The 17,557-nt window shown below is 43.2% G+C and overlaps 1 protein-coding gene across 3 annotated transcripts in view; it reads right to left on the reverse strand.

The window, feature by feature from the left end:
- EVA1C (eva-1 homolog C) overlaps nucleotides 1–17,557 on the reverse strand; it is a 32,074-nt gene that overhangs the window by 9,787 nt on the left and 4,730 nt on the right. For all 3 annotated transcript variants that reach the window (XM_032679298.1, XM_032679297.1, XM_032679296.1), the window contains exons 2-4: nucleotides 9,657–9,853; nucleotides 6,238–6,361; nucleotides 3,175–3,327 (exon numbers count right to left, since the gene is read on the reverse strand). In XM_032679298.1, coding sequence (XP_032535189.1) covers nucleotides 3,175–3,327; nucleotides 6,238–6,361; nucleotides 9,657–9,728 — 349 coding nt within the window. In that variant the 5' untranslated portion in view covers nucleotides 9,729–9,853. The remainder of the gene's footprint in view (nucleotides 1–3,174; nucleotides 3,328–6,237; nucleotides 6,362–9,656; nucleotides 9,854–17,557) is intronic.

Here is a 17,557-nt window from a genome sequence, read left to right on the forward strand (position 1 = left end):
AAAAATATTACAAAAAATCACAGCATCACAGAAACCTGTTATGTAAAAAAATTATGACACCTATGAACTAGAAAGAACCTGCAGGATTTTGAAAATCCCCCTTGTTTGTCTTGCTAACATCCCTTCCTCTTAGCTGAATCCCACTGGAAAGAGGGGATTAGGACAAAACCCAGCCCTAGGGTATGTCATGCCATGGTGCAAGCTGTGATGAGAGTGTGTGAATTCTCCACCTCCCCTCCCGGCCTCCCAAAAGTGGGACCAGGTAGAAGAGAGGGCTGTGCTGGTCACTTGTGCTGGAAGGGATACACATCTGACCAGCCAGTGCATATCCAGGTGAAATTTCTGGGACAGATATTGCAGTGTTCTACTTGCAAGTTGCAGCTGGAGATGATCCACTGGAGCCTACTGTCAAGTATTTTCATGTATTAACAGGAGTAATTTATTATTTGAGAGGTGTTTGTTGACCTGAATCTTCCTTGTGCTCTCTATGGTAACCTGTTCTGGCGCAATCCTTTAACTTCTTCTGGCCAATACATTTTCTCTTTCCTCATGCACATGTTAGTACAAATATAAAATAGATAATGGGTCTGAAAAGGCAACAGCTCACACAGGAACAAATTGCTATGTTTTCCTGCTTTGGTGCTGTGCACAAGAGATTCATCAAAGCAGAACCATCTGCTACAAAACCGCACCCAGAATTTTCTTGTAAAGTTTTTGATAATCTCAGTAAAACAGGGAAGTTGCTCTCTGGAAATTCTGTACAGTCTTATAAGTGCAAGGCATTTGGACAGCTGCAGAAGCTGTTTTTCACTACTGAACTGGTTCAGAAAACCCATTGCACAAGTAAGGAGTCATGTTAAATGTAAAACTGAGGGTCAGAACAGGTGCTGCAAGGCCCGTAGCAGAGATGGATTTATACACTCTATTTCCTACATGGAGAAGAGCCTTTAGGCTAAAGAAATTTTATGTTTTCTTGTGTTCCCTTTGAAGCAAAGCTCTGAAAATCTGTCAGTTGATTTGACTGGTGGCTCACGGAAAAGTGATGGTTCAGAACACATCTGTGCCAGCCCAAAGCTGCTGTTTGTCACTGCTTATCACATGTAACAACATCAGGTAAACAAGATCTAGAGTAGTATCTAATTAATTCAATACCCAGTACCCCTGGCAGGACCATAGCAGGTGTGGAGAGATGCAAAACTTGAGCTCAACAGAGACTTCCTATGCCTGGCATTAGGACCTACAACGTCCTAAAACAAAACTCTTCTGCACGGTGTAAAAAAACTGCCTCACAGTTTCTCTGTGACGCAGTGAAAGAACTGGAAAGGCTCAAGCACTGCCTTTAGGCTGAGAAGCACAAATGTGGGCAGAAACAACAACGAATGCGTGCTGGAGCCAATTTAGCTTTTGGTGCAAACATAAACAAGTAAGTGGGCTCTGATTCAGGAAGGAAAAGCAGCTAAAGTACGTTTTCAAATTGTCTCAAGTCATTACAATCATGCTGACATTCAAATTACCATTGCTTTCCCTGAGAGAAAGGTAGACAGGCATTTCAGAAGTCTAATCATGCACCCACTCACATCAGTAGGTGCTTAAATAACCACATAAGATTTAAGCTCGAGACAGACAGATCTGGAGTCAATTGGATCTGGGTCCTAAGTGCCAAGTCTTTTGTGATAACTGAATGTGAACTCCCATGCTGCACAGGTGCTCTTGGAAATTCTACTGCCTGCAGAGAGTCACTGGTACTGTGCAGGAAGAGGCCAAGCACCTGGAAAATCTATACAAGGATCTACCTTCTGTAGATCTACTTTGTGTTTGTCTCAGGTTTTATGCTCTCTCCTATTACCAGTGTCATGGGTTGCTTTATAGAACACAAAACCGGCACCAGCCAGGGCATTGCTCCAGAAGTGCTTGTACACAGGGGCCACAGCAAAGCTTGTTGCTGTTGCAAATTCTTTCTCTATTTATCCTGGGAAACTTTATCCAGTAAGAAGGGTTGGCAGAATTCTGGTCTGTGAACTGTAAGTGCTGACATTAGAGGCAAGTGATTTTTAGAGGTGACTGAAGTGCAAGACATAAGTATGAACCCAAGCCTTTCTCGATAAGCTGAGCCATCTCTGCCCTGCCTTGTATCATACACTGCCATGATTAAGGATGTGTGGGTCTGTCAAAGACCTGCTAAAATGTTTCTGCCACAGAACAGACAGGCAGAACTAAGTCTGTGTGAAGGCCCACACAAGGTGTGAAATACAGACCTGGCAATATTAAATAGATCCTTGCCTAAGAACAGATCACGATTTTCAGCCAATGCATTTTTAATAGTATCTATGTAACTAAATAGAAACATTGGCTTGCAGACAAAGGGCTTTTAAGATTAATTATTGATCTCTTCTTGATGTTCAGAGAAGCTTCTCATAGATTACACTTGTAGTATGTTTCTTCGGAGCAATTCTCAGCCTTTGCACAGGTTGGCATCAGTCATACAAGCCCTTCCCTGTCTGGTACTAAGGCATTTGAACAGCACACACACCTTGTGCTGGCATCAAAATTTACCTTCATGCCTTCAGTGTCAACCACTGAACATATTAGTCAGTTCAGTACCGTGTGCATAGGACATTCCTGCCTGCTGGACTTGGTGCCAAAGAGAAGTCCCAGGCACATTTAATTTCCTGGTATACCACCACAGCCTTGGACTTCAGTGATACAGTAGCATCTAAGCAATGAACCCTGCCCTATGGGTCCTCTCCTTGCAGTCTGCAGCTAAGGCATGGAAGATCTGGTAGAAAAAGGGATCAGAGAAGAAGGGAGCAGTAAAACCTGGTGTTAGGGTTGCCTGATTGTTATTAGAAACTGGAGGAAGAAGAGAGGCAAAGAGCTGATATTTAGTGCATGTCACCTAAGTTCAAGACAGGCAACAGAACTAGTTTTTGACATTAATCATACTAAGGACTGATTAACTACATGAAAATTTATTACTTTGCTGCATTTCTTCCTCTATGTTCCTCACTCATGCTGGGCAATTCTTTTGTGTTTCAGAAATAATCTCTCTCACATTTCCATCACTGACCCTTTCAAAACGCCATTGCTCTTGCACCTGGAGCTTTCTCCCCATCTGTTTCCCCTCTTCTCTGTGCACCTGCTTGGAGAAGGTCTATGAGCAGTGTACAAACATACCAAAGGGGGGGATGTGCTCCGCCTCTGCCGAGCAGGCGCTCTCCTCCTGGGCCCATCTGCCATAGGTGGCCGAGTAGATGATAAGGAACTTGGATTCCTGGCAGTGGAGTTTCAGTTCCTGGTTCTCACATGCTGATTTGGTTTTGTATTCAGCTAAAGTAGAAGCAAACAGCAATAAGGTAACATGAGGCAATTTATTCAGCTGGGCTGTTAATAGTAAATAGCAGCGTGACAGAAACCAGCTTTTCTGCAACTGCTGTTGCAAGTGGCATGTGGCACCAGTACAGCAGAGACAAGAGTCAATAGCAGAGCACTTCCTCCAACTGAATGCTCCCATGTGATTATCCAGAGCCTTTGGCTCCTTTTTGAATTGAATAAAAAAAATTAATTTTGCCAATCTGCTCTCCCAGTAGAGCAGCCTCCCCCCTTCCTGCCTGATTTCCTGGCTTGCTTTCCACCCCTGCTCCACAGGAGAAACCTCATCCTTCCCTTTCGTGTCTCCCCAGGACACTGTTGCTCTACGCCCACCTTGGCTGCCCTGAGCACTCATCAATCATGGGCACGGCTGGCACCGCTCGGTGACAGCAGCGGGTGAGGGACAGAGAATGGGAGGATAAAGGCATGGGAAAGGGCTCCCCATCCTGAGCCAGGCACTGCTCCCAGTTGTATTTGCAGGGCTTCACCAAGGTCAGGGGGTTTGCCTGAGCTTCACTATCCAGCACGGGCTCATTGGAAAGTTTTGCTGACAAAGCAATGTGAATCAGGAGCCTGAGAAAAACACCCCCTCTCCCCTGCTCAGCTGGCACAGCCACATGGGCAGCCCTCTCAGCACAGAGGTGGGGAAGTCAGTGAGCTCATCTCCCAGTCAGAATGGCTGATCCCTCCTGGAGCACCAGCTAAAACTGTATCTGGCCAGGGAAGCTCTTGCTGGCCTAAGCAGCTGCTCTCCCTGTGGTATTTTACCTGCTCGAATCTTCCTGGTCTAACTGTGGTGGCAAACCTTTTTACAGCAGATAAGGCCAGGGAGAAGAGCTTTTTCTCCTCCTATTTTTTTTGTCCTCAAAAATGTGAAAACAGGAAAAGGAGGTCCCTGACTGAGCAAGAGAAAATGGAAACCTTATTTTTAGCGAATGATGTCCCCGTGAGTGGAGTGTGAGTGTTGGAACTGTAGAGAGAAAAACCTATCTATTAATTAAAAAAAAAATTATTGTTTCATCCAGAATAGAACAGATAAAACAATTGGTAACAATCCAGTTTCTTCCATTCAAGCTCATCAACAGCCACAAGTTTAAGTCTAAAAAAGAGTTATTTTTAAAAAATACATGACCTGCTGCAGATTGTCACTTCTGCAGAAGCACCTGCCATACCACCCATAAAAATCATGCCAAAAACCAGGGGCTCTGCCCAAGGGCTGACAGGCTAAAGCTGTGTTCTGTGGCTGTGCTGGAGGGGCTCTGGAAGTACAGACAACAAACTCCCAAGTGGTATCAGACAGGGCAAGATTTCAACAGAGATCTCTGCAGACATAGAGCAAAAATAATTCTAAATAGATGAAAACCAGAGGTATTTAGGCAATTGCTGAAGTGCCCACTTGAAGGGAAGGAGGCTGCAAAATATACACGTTATACTCAAGTGATTTCCTGAGCAAGGAAGTTTTCCACTGCCAAGCCTAACAATATTGGTATCTTACCTACAAATATAAATTTCCTGTCATGACGAATCATGTAGTTTGCACTGGAATTGGATTATTTCTCAATCTTGAGGGCAGCACTTGCTCTTAAATGCATTTTTTACCAGCATTTGTAAAATTCAGACCACAGAAAGCACTATGTAATCAAAGAAGCTCATTTCCAATGGGGAAAAATATTAAGCAGCTTCTGAAAGTAACAAACAGGTTCCCAATTCACTTCTGATTAGTAAAAAGAGATTTCTAATGATACAGACGCAGCTATGATATCCAAATCCATCTACTATTAATAATGCACTAATTGGAATATGTAAAAAAATTAAACTATTGATATATTAAAACAGATCATGAAAATTTTAAATGTCAGGCACTTTTTTCCGCTAATGGTTGGCCCAGTGTATCCCCCTGGGAGTTCTTGTGTCAGAGTTTTGCCAAATGTAACATCTGCCTCTTGTCTCTCTGCTCTGACTTCCACACCCTGCATGCATTGGCCCTTCAGTTTGCCTGCCACCTAATCCTGTTCCACCAGTGGTGTCTGTCCTAATGCCCTGGTTAAAGAAAATCCCTTTAGTGCTCTCCTGTGGTTGTGGGATAGTGTTTCTGAGTTGGCTGGTGAATCTACCCATAAATCATCCTTCAGCTGTTTTCTTTGGGACCCATTTCAGCCACGCTGGGGATTAGCTGCCAAAAAAGGTGAGCCCTCAGGCTACTGGGGCTTGTTCTCATATACAATAGCAACAAGAAAAACAATAAAAACCACCAATAAATGAAACCTCTCAATCATTCTTCCACTTTCTCATGTTTACAAAGCAGACTCTTTCTGAGGCAGGATTTGTCCCTTGACACATAAACGTCAAATACCTGCACAGATCACAGGTGATTCTACAACATACCCTGTAACAAAGTCAGCACATCTATCCTCTGGCCATTATTCCGTTAAGTGGGAGGCATTTTTGAATCTTTGAAAGCTTTGGTCCCAGCTCCTTAAGTATTTTTGCATATTCCTCACTGTGATATCTTCTGCATCATTTGGATCCTTAGCCCCAGCATCTGGTTTTGCTGTTCATCTCTGTCTTTCTAATATGACATTATCATTGCTATTTCTCTAAAAATAGTTTTCAAAACATTTTTCCTTTCTAGTCTGATGTCTGACAGGTGGTCCTACCAAACTACACTGGTCATGACACTGGCAGCAAGCACCCTGAAACTGCAAATGCAGTGAGAGCTAAGGTAAAGTAGAAAAGAACAATTTGCTATCAATCCAAGAGCCCCAAAGCTCCACAGAGATTTATGCAAAGCCTCGTGCAGTGGCATTTTAACCAAAACAAGCAACAAAAGACACAGAAAAACACATTTGCCTGATGTCGATTACTTACTAGGTTTGCATTTAAAGGAGACAAGGAGGAATTTAGTGGTTCCTGGACAGAGATCAGGCCCAAAAACCCGACTATTGACAAGGAGTTGGCAGGATCTCAGGTTTTGGCATTCATCCAGTACTTTCTAGAACAATGGGCAAAAAGGATAGGCTTGAAAACAAGGTATGAAGCTACACAGCAATGAGAACACTTAGTTGCGCTTTGTTCTATACAGGAGAGAAATCACAACTTTTTGGCTATAAACATGCAAGAAACATCTGTATCACTGGACCTAGGCCATATCTCTACTGGACTTAGAGTCATGGCCAAGTTTATGGGATCACATTCACCACAGCAATGCTCACGGCAAATTAGGATGTTACCAATTTACTGTTGTTACTTTTCCCTCTGCCCCCAGGGGAGTCAGCCAAATTTCCCTGAGTGCCACCACAGCCTTGGTGGTGCAGAGCCGAGAGAAAGAGGGAACACACTGACCCCCCAGCTTTTTCCCTGAATGTGCCTGAGACATACGCTCCTGAGCACATTTATGGGAGTGCAATGTCCAGGTGAAGCCTGGCAACTCAAAAAGAGGTCTTTTTAACCATTTCGTATCGATCTACGTATGTGTACCTGATCATGCTCTGTAATAACCTTCACTTGAGAGAGTTCTAACTAATGACTTGGTGTGCTGAGGGACACTGAAGCACAACCCTATGTTTAAGCCATGTGTTTGACCTCCTGCTTAAGAGACATTTGCTTGCAGTTACACACATGATCAGATATTTGCTTGACTTGCCACTTGAGCAAATTTCAGAATTAGTTTGATTGCAAAGCACAGATGTGCCTGTTTATCCTCAGCCTCCATGTCTTGTTTTGTGGGGGTGTTTTAACACTGTTGTTCTAAGGCCATATTTATTCCAAATTTATTGGCCCAGCAATATATCCTGGTTCTCTCTGTGCTGCTTCCCCTGGGAGTGGCAACAGAGAAGGACAACAAACAGGTCAGCACAAAGGGCCATGTGGGCCCTCTCCAAGTCCTGCAGAAGGTCTGAGTACTCCTACTGCTCACACTGGTGCTCCCACTTCAACAGTGGGTTTGGAACTGAAGCTGCAGAAAATAGGAAGACATTGCCCAAAGTGAGTCTGTGTCCAGTTTTTAACACAGTCACAAGCCAAAGCACCTAAAAAACCCCAGTTTAAATGCGGCAGTGTACTCAGGAAATTCTTACCTTCAAAGCTCAGTTTAGAGAGGGCTTTTCTGACACCATTTTTGGATAGTCTGTGGTGTTGTGCCCAGGTTTTTGATTAAAATCACAGCAGGCTGTGACAAGGAGAGTGTTATCCTCAGGTCACCCCACCCTTAACAGGACTAACTGTAAGACAGCACTCCCTGATAGTTATAGGTAGTCCCATAAAATCTATGGGAGTTTCTGCGTTGTTTCTCATCAGAAGTGGTCTCAGTCATACCAAGAGGTCAAATCACAAATTTACCACTGTGATAGCAGAAGCTGCATTCCTGTTTCCAGGCTGAGAGAGTTGGCAGTGGCTGGATGTCTGCTGTCATCCCTGGAAGCCATCCCTCCCAGCAGCAATGACACACATTAGCAGTACATTGCAGTGATCCTGTAACACTCGCATTGATAGAAGGAAAGGACTTGCATCCAACACTTTTTGAGCATTAATGCACTCTAAATTAGAGTTTAAAAGGGAAGGGAAAGCACAGCAGGCTTAATTTTGTAAGTCAATTCTTCTTTTATAGAATTGCAAGTCAAACAAATAACTCCTCCTTATTTGGGATGGTTCTGGAAGGGACCAGTGAAATAGTTACATCTTTAGCAAGTGGAGAGCTGTCCCCTACTGAGTCACCTTCTGTTTGCACCTGATCTGAATCACCTCCTGTGCATCTGTTTGTATTTTCTCCTGTTTAATGCAAACAGCAGCAGCATTTTCTGTCCTGTTGCTGTGCACAAGCACGCAGACACAAAAACAAACAATGACACTCAAAATAGCACCAGGCCGTTAATATCTGGAGATGGATCCAGCTCTGCAGGGATCCCTCTAATAGGAGGCCGATGTAAAACGTGCCTGTTGTGCTTCCTCCTGGCTGCAGGGCAGCATCACACCCCACTGTGAGACTGCAGATTGGCTTCCAAAGGGAAGAGGAGGAGGGGTGAGATCACTGGTGCTCTTTTCTAAGAAATCAGTTTACAAGATGTGTCTCTTCTCCTTGACAGAACAGGAACTCCCTGAGATGCAGAGTGTCTCTCACGTTCTTGGCCTCACCAAAATGCTTTCATGCCTTTGATCAGTGACAGTGCCTGAATGATGATGATAGTTTATACAACAGTTATCCCATGCTGTGTTTTTTATATTCATGGAAAAAAACTGCCCATGGAGACCTCACAAGCCCAAAATAATCATTGGTGTTGCTTTGCTGTGGTCAGTAAAATGACACCAAGGATGCATCTGGCCTACTGTTTTTGGTGGGGAGAGGTACTTTCATGTGGCCTGTAGGTAATATTTGGAATGTCTTTAGAAATTGCAGTACATTATAGGCACTTGTAAAACTGCCTTAATACTGATTCTGGAGAAAGGATATTACTGCCAAACCACTCTATAGAACTCTTCAACCAGCTAGGGGTGGGAACAGACACTCCCTGTTGTCAAGAAGGAATGTGTCTGCTACAGGCACAAATGTTGGAAATACTCATCAAAGATTCAAATGTTCACAGAAGCTTCTGTAGACCATCTGCAGCAGTTTCACCAACAGAACATGTTCAGAATCCACTGATTACTCATTTTTGCAAGGTTTTGCTGAATTTGGCCCAACACTGGGCATTTTTCACTGTGATGAAGCAGTGATAAGTCAGACCTTCTAAGTCATGTTATGAAAGTCTCCACAGTGGAAAGTAATAATTGGTGAAGTATAAATGATTTTAAGCTATTCTTAAGCAGGCCCAGCAAACAAACCATAAGATATTGCTGATACAGATCAGGTATTCACAGAAATGCAGATATCTGCAGAAATACTTAGGATTTGCTGTTTAGCTTTTACTGTGCCTTTTCAGTGAGGAAAGAAAGGCATGGAACAAGCCAGATGCCAACCAGAATACCATTTTATTCTGTGGATTTGTAACCCAGCTCTGTCCAATGGCTGTATTCTCTCCTGGGGACAAGGAGGGCCTGTGTGATAGATTAAGGTTGGTCAACTCAGTCATGACGCCCTTGATTGGAAAGGAACTATTTTAGGGAACTTTGAGAAGGGGGTTTCCAAGGCAATCTACAAAGCTCTCACAATCCTATGGTAATATCCTCCTGACCAGACAAATCCTTTCAGCTGTAACACTTTTGATGGTAAACTGACATAGGTACGCTGTCATTTCATTCAACGTTGCGAACACTTGCATGGAAACATTAAGAACCTTTACAACGTGGGGTACCTGCAAAGAGGTGGGTGCCACACAGTTTCTCGGTTCTGCCATCTTTGTTTGAGGCTCCTGAGTGTTGCACATATGGGAGTCTTGCCCGTAAAATGCTGACTGAACACTGATGGTTGAGTGCCGAGGACAGTGCAGGCTCAGGTGCTCCCCATCGCAGGCATAGGCTGTGTGGTTCTGCAGGAGCTTGGTTAGGTAACCTAGAAAATATTCAGCTGTTACAACTAGTACAGGAAACCACAAGCTCGCCCGACAAAAAGAAAACCACAATCAGTCTCCGGAAAGGGCACTGTAGTCAAGGTTATACACCTGGCCTGCAGCCACACGGTTCTGTGAATGGGTCAACCTTTCGTGCTCGTAAAGGTCAGGGCCAGGACACGTGGGGTTGTGTGGCCATGAGTCACAGCCCTCCCAGCACTCCAGCAGCAGCAGGATGTGTTGTCATGGACAATCCCTGGCCTCGGGCCCTTGCCAGTCATGGCTGTGCTCAGTCTTAGGTGTGTCTGCCGAGGTCAGAAGGGGTATTACTTGGTTTTGTGGGCCAGGCTCCTGCATTCCAGCTGGCTAAAGGTACTCCTTACACCTTACATCTTAAAAGGATGCTCTGCACTTCTGGATTTCTAGGCAGTTGTGTTTCACTCTTAAGAATAATGGAGAAACCGCCCCACACACATTTTCTTGTTTTGGTGGCTGAATCATGGGGGAGAGGTTTATCATTAAAACAAAAATTAGTTTTCTCAAAGAAAATATTGAAAAGGAGTTTGCTCGTGCCATTTAATTTCCACACTTCTGCCCTTTATAAACCTTTCCCCAAAGACAAGCAATTTTTAAAAAAGCTTTTTAAATAGAAACTTAAGAACTCTAAGCAAAAGATATGAAACATAGAATTGTGGAACAGTTTGGATTGGAAGGGACCTTATAAATCACCCAGTTCCAACGTTCTGCCATGGGCAGGGACACCTTCCACTGGGTTGCTTCAAGCACCATCCACCTGTCCTTGAACACTTCCAGGGACAGGTCAAACATTTCAGTTTTCTGGCATTTTTTCCAGCTCTGACTGTGCAACTAGATAAGGAAAATCAGCTCCCCTATCAGTTACTAAGTCTGGAGAAAGGAGAAGCCTGCTCCACTACTGCCTTTGCTGTTCCTGATCTACACAGGAATCATGTAGATGCACCTTCTAGTGCAGCAGAGCTGTACGTGAGTTCCCCACCTCACTGACCTCAGTCTGAGCACTGGCACTGGAACCAGGGCACAAAAAATGTCATGCCCTGTATTTGCAGTCTGGATCTCAAGGAGACCATGGCCAAGCCACAATCCCCATGGCCACTCATAGGTTAAAAAAAAAAAATCCAAACCCACAACCAAATCCATCCCCTACATTTTCTGTGTAATTGAGATCACAAATAATTGAAGTTCCCTGCCAGAGCCACTCCTCTGCCAGCCTGCTCCTGGGAGGTGCTGAGTGTTGCCAGGAAAATGGGCCAAGTGCCCAATTGCACCCAAGCGACTTTGCCACAGCCTAATGCTGCAAAGGGGCCTCCAGTGGCCTTTGTTGCTGCTGAACACCTTTGGCATCACCATCGTGGCATAAAGGGCCTCAGTGTCAGAGCATTCAGCCCCACGTGAGTTGTGGGCATTCAACACCTTCAAAGATACAGCCCGATATTTGTAATCATTTCAATTCTTCAGGTTTCAAGTTACTTGGAACCAAGAGTGCCGTATAAAAAACAGTGCAGTATTCCCTAAAGAATATCAGCTATGCTGTGATTTGGATGAGTTCCCTGGCATCTTAACTGCTACTTTGATCCTGCAAATTCCTAATCCAGTATCTAAGCACCTTTCTCCAACAATTGCAACTATTCAATCTTAAAAAAAAAAAAAAAAGTCTTTATAAAAAACTTGCCCTGATTCCATTGGAGCACTACGATCCACTCCTAAAATCAGCATTAGATGGACTGGTGAAAATAAGACATCAAGCTCTCTGGCCTTCCAAGCAGACATGACTCTGCTGTTATTAAAATCCTCGTGTGTTTGCACACAATAATGGATAAAAATAGTAATGGAAATTGCTGAAACTTAATGTTCTCTGATAAGAGGACTGGTGACGTATGAGTATCTAAATCGCTCGTCTCACATGGCAGACCACGTAAACCTGCATTTTTTATTACTACGCACACAGACCACGCAGATATGGGTGGAGTAGCCCTTCGCAGCTCACAGCCCATGCTGAGGAAGAATTCCCACTCTAAAAATCGTGATTTCCTCTTGCTCTTCCCTGCTCTCCTCATGCTAGCCCTCTGCACAAAACAGGGCACTGCCTGCCCTGCCCTCAGTGAGGGAATGAAATTTTCTCAGCAGCTGCTGCCTCTCACCTCGTCCCAGAGCGCTGCTTCAACCGGAGGGAGCCATTCCCAAGCTACTTTCCCTCCTTCCCTGGGCAGCAATGCCTTGTAGTCACTCTGGTAGGAGCTTCATCTCCTTGACACCATGAGCATCCCTATATTGCTTACTGAATTCTGCAAAGAAACACATTTTCCCTGAGAAAACAAGGTCAGCCAAACAACGTCAGGTGAGGGGGAAAATATGGTCTTATCCCTACAATTAATACCAGCCACGATGATCAAGAGTGAGGGCATTGAGAGTGCTGTGGCTCCTCCTGAGCTAGCATCATGTCATCTCATTTTGTGTTTATTTCATCAATATTTGGGACTGAGAAATCAGAACACTTATGAGTTACGGGGTTTCTTCCCTGAGCAAACAGAATCTTAAGCAGACCATATAAAAAAATCCTTAGATGACTTAATGTTGTTTATTTTCCTCATTGTTTTCTGGGTTGTTGGGTGATGGAGAGGGAGGTGGTGTTCAGCTGCAGCAGTCACTTTCTCACATGTTATCTGCAACGAGGAGGACAATAGAGCTCCTCTTTCTATTTTTCAAAAATAATAAATTTCACTCTTTAAAACAATATGAAACTTTATACAAAAAAATCCACTACTGTGAGAATTGTCTAAATTAGAAAAACTTGGCAATACTGCAGTGTCCCAATAATAACTGTGTGAAAGCTCCAGTAGGAACTTTCCCATTAATCCAAGACACATTCATAAGTGACGTATGGGGTGCTCTGCATACAAAATCATGTACAAGACGTTACAGACTGGCTCAGAAGTTAAGCCTGAAGCAATGGGCAACAAAAAGATCCCATTGATTTGAAGGCCAGAAGGTATCATCCCACGCAACTGTTTGCCTAACCCAGACTACTCACTCATTGTAACTTTGTACTGAGGCTCAAAACACCAGTGCAGAATCCAAGCTTAATCCTTTCTTCCAGAATTAGCCAAATTAGTCACAGTTCTTTCTGTGGCAGCTCTTTTTTTGTAATTGTGATGGAGGGCAAAATGTTACCCACGAAAGACACTGTTTATAAAATTCACAATGCTGTTTCTTGCCTCATCATTTTATTCTTTTGTATCTAAGTACGTTGTAAACATCCTGTTTGAGTCATTCTAGCCACACCTGATCTCACAGTCTTTTATCAGTAAGAAATACACTTGGGCAGAAGCACTGCTTATTCTACTCAAAGTAGCACAACAGCTTTACTCAGCAGATCCACATACCTGCTTAATAAATGCTTTTCCTGCATAGTCACTCATTTGATTTAATTTCCCTCCATGGCTTGTTTTTTTCAGTGTGCCTTTTTCCACTATTCTTCTCAACCCTCGTACCCTTTGCTGGAGACCACCATCCTACTAACTTCATCCTTTCAGTTGTACTGCAGGAGATGGCATGAAAAGTTCGTTTGTCATGCAAGGAAAATATTTTTTGTATAATCACTGTATTTTTTCTATTATCGAAACCTTTTTTGATGTGAGGATAGATGTTTACTCGAAAAAATTAGTGATAATCTAGTTTCACTGATAAGCTACTGACCATGAAAGCCCCTTCCATTTCCAAATGACTACTTTGGTTTCAGAGCATCCAAAGCTGTTGCTTTTCTTAGAATCAGTCCTTGAGTTTTCAGTTGCCCAGTTCTAAAAGACATGAAGCTTATGAGATCATGACTTCCGTCCATCTGCCATTCCCTTATTCAACTCAACGACTTTTAAGCTCAATGGCCAGTTTCGAGCCTGAAGCACGCAGGGCTCAGAGAAATAACGTTCCTACAAGTTTCATGAAAATTGAAGCCTGAGCTGCCAGGTCAGAGTAAGAACTGCCACTTTCAACTCAGTCTAAATGATTAATACTGAAAGTCAACTGGCAGCTGGAGAGCCACAGGCCTGCTGCCAATGGAGCAACTTGTTTCCGCTGGCCTTAGTGACAGATGAAGGATTAAGAAAATACTTAAGTTAGTAGTGAAAATGCTTTTGGGATAGTCCGGCAATCAAAGCAGGCATCAGTGATGAAGGTATCAGTCAGGATTTCTATGCTTTCCATGCTTTATCAACATGAAAGCTTTCCTAAGATTGCTTTTTTTTTTTTCCCCCCCATAGTTATAGCTCATGGATCATAACATGGATCATAACCATCTTACTGAACACAACTCTCGGTGTCGATTAAATCTGAGGGTCAAATTAAGCAAGAGCTTGGTTCCACTTAGGCCAGAGAAAGGATCAGGTAATCAGCAGATAATTCAGCGTAAGAACACGTTCAAGGTCTAGTTTGAACAAGGTTTAGTCAGTGAGTAGCAGCACACACAAGGAACCAAGCCATGAGCTCTGTCTGGAAAAACGAAACGGAAACGTCCTACAGAAAGAATAGACCTTCTGTAACTTTTTGATCATTGTTTCTCCAGGAACCACACAACCTCTTCCTCTCTGTGTCACTCAGCTCAGACATGCAGTTATGTGAATTAAACTTCTGTGGAGTGGGAAAACCCATGAATCCTGCACTCACAGTCCACATGCCCATTCTCAGCCTCTCAGACCCTTCCACAAGCCTTCTCTTCCCTTCAGATCTACACTTTCATATTCCCTTGAGCTGTCTCCCAGGAGCTATGCTTACTGTTGTTGCATCCCAATGGCTTTCTAAGGAAATTGGAGAGATCCCTATGCACTTCTCTTTTCTCACTTACTTTTTATTTCCTTTTCCCTTTTGTCTCTCTGGATCCCCAAAGATTTGGGTCTGTAGTAAACTCCACACTATGGTCAGTTATTCCATGAAATCAGAGGGGCAAACGCTTGTCCTGGGACCTAATATGGAACTACAGTAGAAAAGGAAGATTTTCTCCCTCCTATCTAAAGATGCTGACCAAGAGGGACAATGTTATTAAGGGAGGCTGTGAGGCTCTTTCCTGCCCTTGCCAAAATTCCTTCTTTTGGCTGGAGACAGTAACCTCTTCTAGTACTGTTAACAAGAAATAACGAGAGAAAGCTCAGTGGGCAATTGCTTCTGGAGACAGAATGAGAGAATCGTTATGCTCAAGAGACAGAGAAGTTACAATATTCCCAAAGACTGCAAGTAGGAGAACCTCAGGGACTAGCAGAAAATATTTCTCTGAAAACTTGGATTTATGAATGTGAACCTCCATGTTCAAGTTCCCCAAGAAGGCTGAGGGGAGCTGTTCACTGCCAGCTCAGAAAACAAAATGCAGGTTTTGTTTCGCAAACAGAACTCAGACTCAAACTCTGCATTTCTTGTATTCTCGTTTATATTTGACACTCAAAAAATAAGATCACGGATCTGCAGTGCTATGATGGCTTTACAGTACAGCGAGTCCAAGCTAGAAAAGCAAAAATGCACCCCAGTGCACCCTCATCACCTGATGATTTTCTTTATAACAACATTTTTTTGACCCCAACTCACTTTTAGCCTGAAGAAGAGTCAAAAATTGCAAAATTATTCTGAAAAAATAATGCTTGTCTTCCCAGATGAAACACTATGAAGAAAAAGAAACAAGTATTTGTGGGTTGAGACCCTCATCAAAAGCCCAGTGAAACCTGTGGGAATCCTTCCAGTGGCCATAGGCTTTCAACTAGACGTTATATCATGAGTGATTTTTAAAAATTAATTCTAAATTAAGAGTCAAACCTCACTGGTATTTAATTTGTTGCCAGAAGCCACACAATAGGCCTTTGAAGCAAAACTCCTAAAATGCCTAGTAATTCAGATGAAATGACTCACCAGTGCTGAACACATAAGGCGCAACCACGCCTCCTCCTGCTCTGCAGCTCCCTTAAGACACTATTTTCTCTGTGTTTGGTAATATATCAAAATATTTCAATTTTAATTGTAGATTATGGCTGGCAGATGACAGAATTCTGATAAGTGGTGACTGGTCAGACAGTGCCTTCTCTGTCTGGGGACACTTCCAACAAAAGCTGAGTATTTATTTGAAACAAGTCTGTAACCCCTTTCTCTAATAAAGCTGAGACTGTTTGGAAGCTCTGTCTCACTGGGAAGGGCATCGGCAGCAGATGGAGTAGGAAGGCAGGGGGGAACTAGTCCCTGCTATTCATTTTGAAATAAAATGGCATATGATGTGTCAGGTGCCAGCAATCTGCACAGGGTGAACTGCCCCAAAGGTGTGAGAATCTGAATGACAGACCCAAACATGCTGGTCCCTGAGCAGTGAAGCTCAGGAACTCAAGTTTCCCATAGGTTTGTGTCTCACATCTGAATTTCCCGACATCTGTTGTAGGAGCAGGAGCATCACACTAAAATTCATTTTAGGAGAGCTTGTGAAGCAATATCCTTCCTTAGGGATGGAAGTAAGGCCCAGCTGCTTAGACTCACAAAATGTGTAGGAACTTAATGGGACCAAAGCTTTTACTTCTCTAACAAGGATAATTAAATCTCATCAGTGGATTTAACAAAAAAATATTAGCACATCTAAAATGTGATTTCATAAGTTACACTTCCTCAGGAAAGCAGTGAGAACTGCAGGGACAGAAGCAAAACCTTGGATCTCAGCACCAAGATCTCAACTAAAATCTCACTTCTGACATACATCTTTGTTTCACAGAACAAATCCCAGATCCAAACCCACTCCACTAGGAAAAGCTTTAAACCAGACTTCGAGGTTTAACTGCCATATTACTGAAATGAAACATGTTTCTAAAATGAAATGTTTTCCTTTAAAAAAGCAACCAACACTTTTGCCTGACTTTTACAAGGCAGTATTAAGAAGATGCATCATTGCATCACTCCTTTTAGCACTTCTTTAAATATCCTGAAGGACATGCTCCAATTGCCACGGTGAGTCAACAGAACGGACTCAAGAAAATTTATACAGGATTTTATCTGACCAACACAAAACCAGCAAGAAAACCTCTGCATCATTGTGGTTGGTCCTGATTGATCCTGCCACCTTACTACAAACAAAGCATTTGTTAGAGGCATTTGTTTGCTTTCCTTTTGCCTGGGGGCAAATTTGGTATGGGTGAAAGCCACAAAACTTAATGGAAACTTTTAATGCAGAAAGGTCACAGGATCAGATTTTGTTTCTTGGGTGAACTGGTTTGCTTTTTCATTAGATCCAATTGTTTTCTACGGTTCGGTCAGAAGATCAAGTTTATGGAGTTAAACTGATGTCCAATTCTGTGTGAACTGTTCTGGAAGAAAAGACAGAAAAGTTGACACCAGTGGATAGAGATTAAAAGGTTCTGCCTAAGCAGTGGCGCTTTTTCTGTTCACATCCAGAAAGTCACTCTTCAGCCCAGTTATGCAATCACACAGTTACTTCATTTTTGATCTTCAGTTACAGCCACATTTCTTGAAAGCTGCCCAGAAAACCTGGCTGGGACTCAGGTAAGGAAAGGGAGATTGAGTGGTGAGTGAGTGCAGGTCAAGCCTGAGCCTGACCTTAAAGGAGCATGGAGAAAAGAAAGACAAGGAAGTGGCATCAAAAAAGGGGAATGGGGGTTCCTCAGTGTTACCAGGGAGAAGGAGTGTGTTCCCAGATGGAT

Source organism: Chiroxiphia lanceolata, chromosome 2 (genome assembly GCF_009829145.1).
Source record: "Chiroxiphia lanceolata isolate bChiLan1 chromosome 2, bChiLan1.pri, whole genome shotgun sequence".
Taxonomy (NCBI): Eukaryota; Metazoa; Chordata; class Aves; order Passeriformes; family Pipridae; genus Chiroxiphia; species Chiroxiphia lanceolata.